Source organism: Limulus polyphemus, unplaced genomic scaffold, assembly GCF_000517525.1.
Source record: "Limulus polyphemus unplaced genomic scaffold, Limulus_polyphemus-2.1.2 Scaffold8184, whole genome shotgun sequence".
Taxonomy (NCBI): Eukaryota; Metazoa; Arthropoda; class Merostomata; order Xiphosura; family Limulidae; genus Limulus; species Limulus polyphemus.
In genome coordinates, this window is record NW_013673794.1 from 33,303 (window position 1) to 35,301 (window position 1,999).

Below are 1,999 nucleotides of genomic sequence, written 5' to 3' on the forward strand. Positions count from 1 at the left end.
ATTTCATGGCTTAGCTTCAGTTGAGTTTCAGTTAAGGAGTATTTTCGTGAAACATTTAGTTAAAAGTAAGCCATTGTTTTCACCAAAAAAAAAAACACTTTGTTATATGAACTCAGTTATTTCGAAGAACATATAACATTTTTGTTTTACATTTTTTGTGATATTTCTTCACTAGCTCTGTTCATTAAAATATTCTAATTATCACGTTTAAATATACAATTTAAAAGACGTGTTTGCACTTGGTAATCATTTCGTTCTAGGTTGTTTATATATATATCAAAATGTGTATTTGAACCAGACAGTTTCTACATGAAGATAAACATATCACTGTGTTTAATAACACAGAGGAATCTACTCTAGAGTTTATCTAAAACCATCTATCTTACATAAATTCAGATCGTATGACTGTTTTAGTTGGAAAATGTTTCATTTTTAAACAATTTCCATACGTTTTGTAAAGACAGAGTAATGTTTAATAATACATAAATATCTATTTTAAAGTTTCATTTTCATCCTTATAACAAGGTACGTTTTCTTAGTATTTTTTTTATTGCTTTTCTTATTTCTAGTTGATCCAAAGAAGAGGAGACTTTGGAAAACCAGTTGAAAGTTTTTACAGATCTTGGGAAGAATACAAAAATGGTTTTGGAAACTTAACCAAGGAGTTTTGGTTAGGTAAAACTTTATATATTTATTTAACAGTGATCCAATACTTTCATGTTATCTAGGATTATTTATTACTGTCTTGTAAACAATTTATTTATTATAGAATGCTTCTGTTCCAGGAAATGACGTCATCTTTGCGTTGACCAATCAAAACAATATGGTGCTCCGTGTTGATTTGGAAGACTTTGAAGGAGGTCGAAGATATGCAGAGCATGACGAGTTCTTGGTACGAAGTGAAAGAGAACTTTATAAAATGAGTTTCAAGACGTACAAGGGTGACGCGGGTGAGTTTAAACTATTTGTTCACATCAACAAGTTTCTGTTATTATTAATATATTATTGATATTTAGAGAGATGAATAGGTGCGGTAGCCTTAAGAAACGTTTGGGCATGAAATGTTATTTATACAATGGAATTAAAATAGTTCAAGTAATTTCTCAAAACAGCTTAGTCAGTTATTTCCCTACAATTCATTGTTACATCACGTAATATATATATATAATCGTTAAGCTAATAAAAGCATTAACAGTAATTATAATTATTTTAAACCTATTTTATTTAAGTGTTACAACTCTGGTTCTTGGTTACAAAGCAATTGAAAAAGAAACTCTACTCCAATAGATAATATCCTACAATAGTTGTTTATGTTTTGTTGCTTAATTTAAAAAAAATATTTCAGGAAATTCCCTTAGTGGTCACAACAACATGATGTTCAGCACCAAGGATAAAGACAACGATAAAAACAGTGGCAGTTGTGGTCAAAGTTATAAGGGCGGATGGTGGTATAATAATTGTCACAGTTCTAACCTAAACGGTATGTATTACACAGAAGATAAAGTAGACCCCACCGGTATTACTTGGCATCAGTGGAAAAAGGAACACAACACACTAAAGACAAGCGAGATGAAAATAAGACCCGTGGATTTTATTATTGGTGAATAAAAATAACTGAAAATGTAAATATGTCATAAAACTATATTTTAATTGATACACAGAGAAAAAAAAGACGAAGATTGACACTCTTAATTTGTTATATGTTTATTTGTACTTAAATGCCAACAAAATGTAAAAAAAATAGATAAATAAAGTTTCATCACCCTTAATGTATCTACTTTAGTAAAAAAAAATTAAATAAAATGTATGTACTAGATTTAAATAAAGTTTCCAAGTACAAATGATTAGGTTATACAGAAAGAAAGAAATTATGTTGACAACCATTTGTTTTGTTTTTTAAATTTCACGCAAAGCTACACGAGGGCTATCTGCGCTAGCCGTCCCTAATTTAGCAGTGTAAGACTAGAGGGAAGGCAGCTAGTCATCACCACCCACCGTA

The 1,999-nt window shown here is 29.9% G+C and overlaps 1 protein-coding gene across 1 annotated transcript; it reads left to right on the forward strand.

Moving 5' to 3' along the window:
• Nucleotides 1-569: 569 nt before the first annotated feature.
• LOC106475178 (techylectin-5B-like) lies at nt 570-1,608 on the forward strand (the record flags this gene model as incomplete). The annotated part of the gene is made up of 3 exons (XM_013935875.1): nt 570-675; nt 786-950; nt 1,346-1,608. Coding segments are annotated over 3 exons (534 nt in total), but the record flags the coding sequence as incomplete, so codon positions are not given.
• Nucleotides 1,609-1,999: the final 391 nt, after the last annotated feature.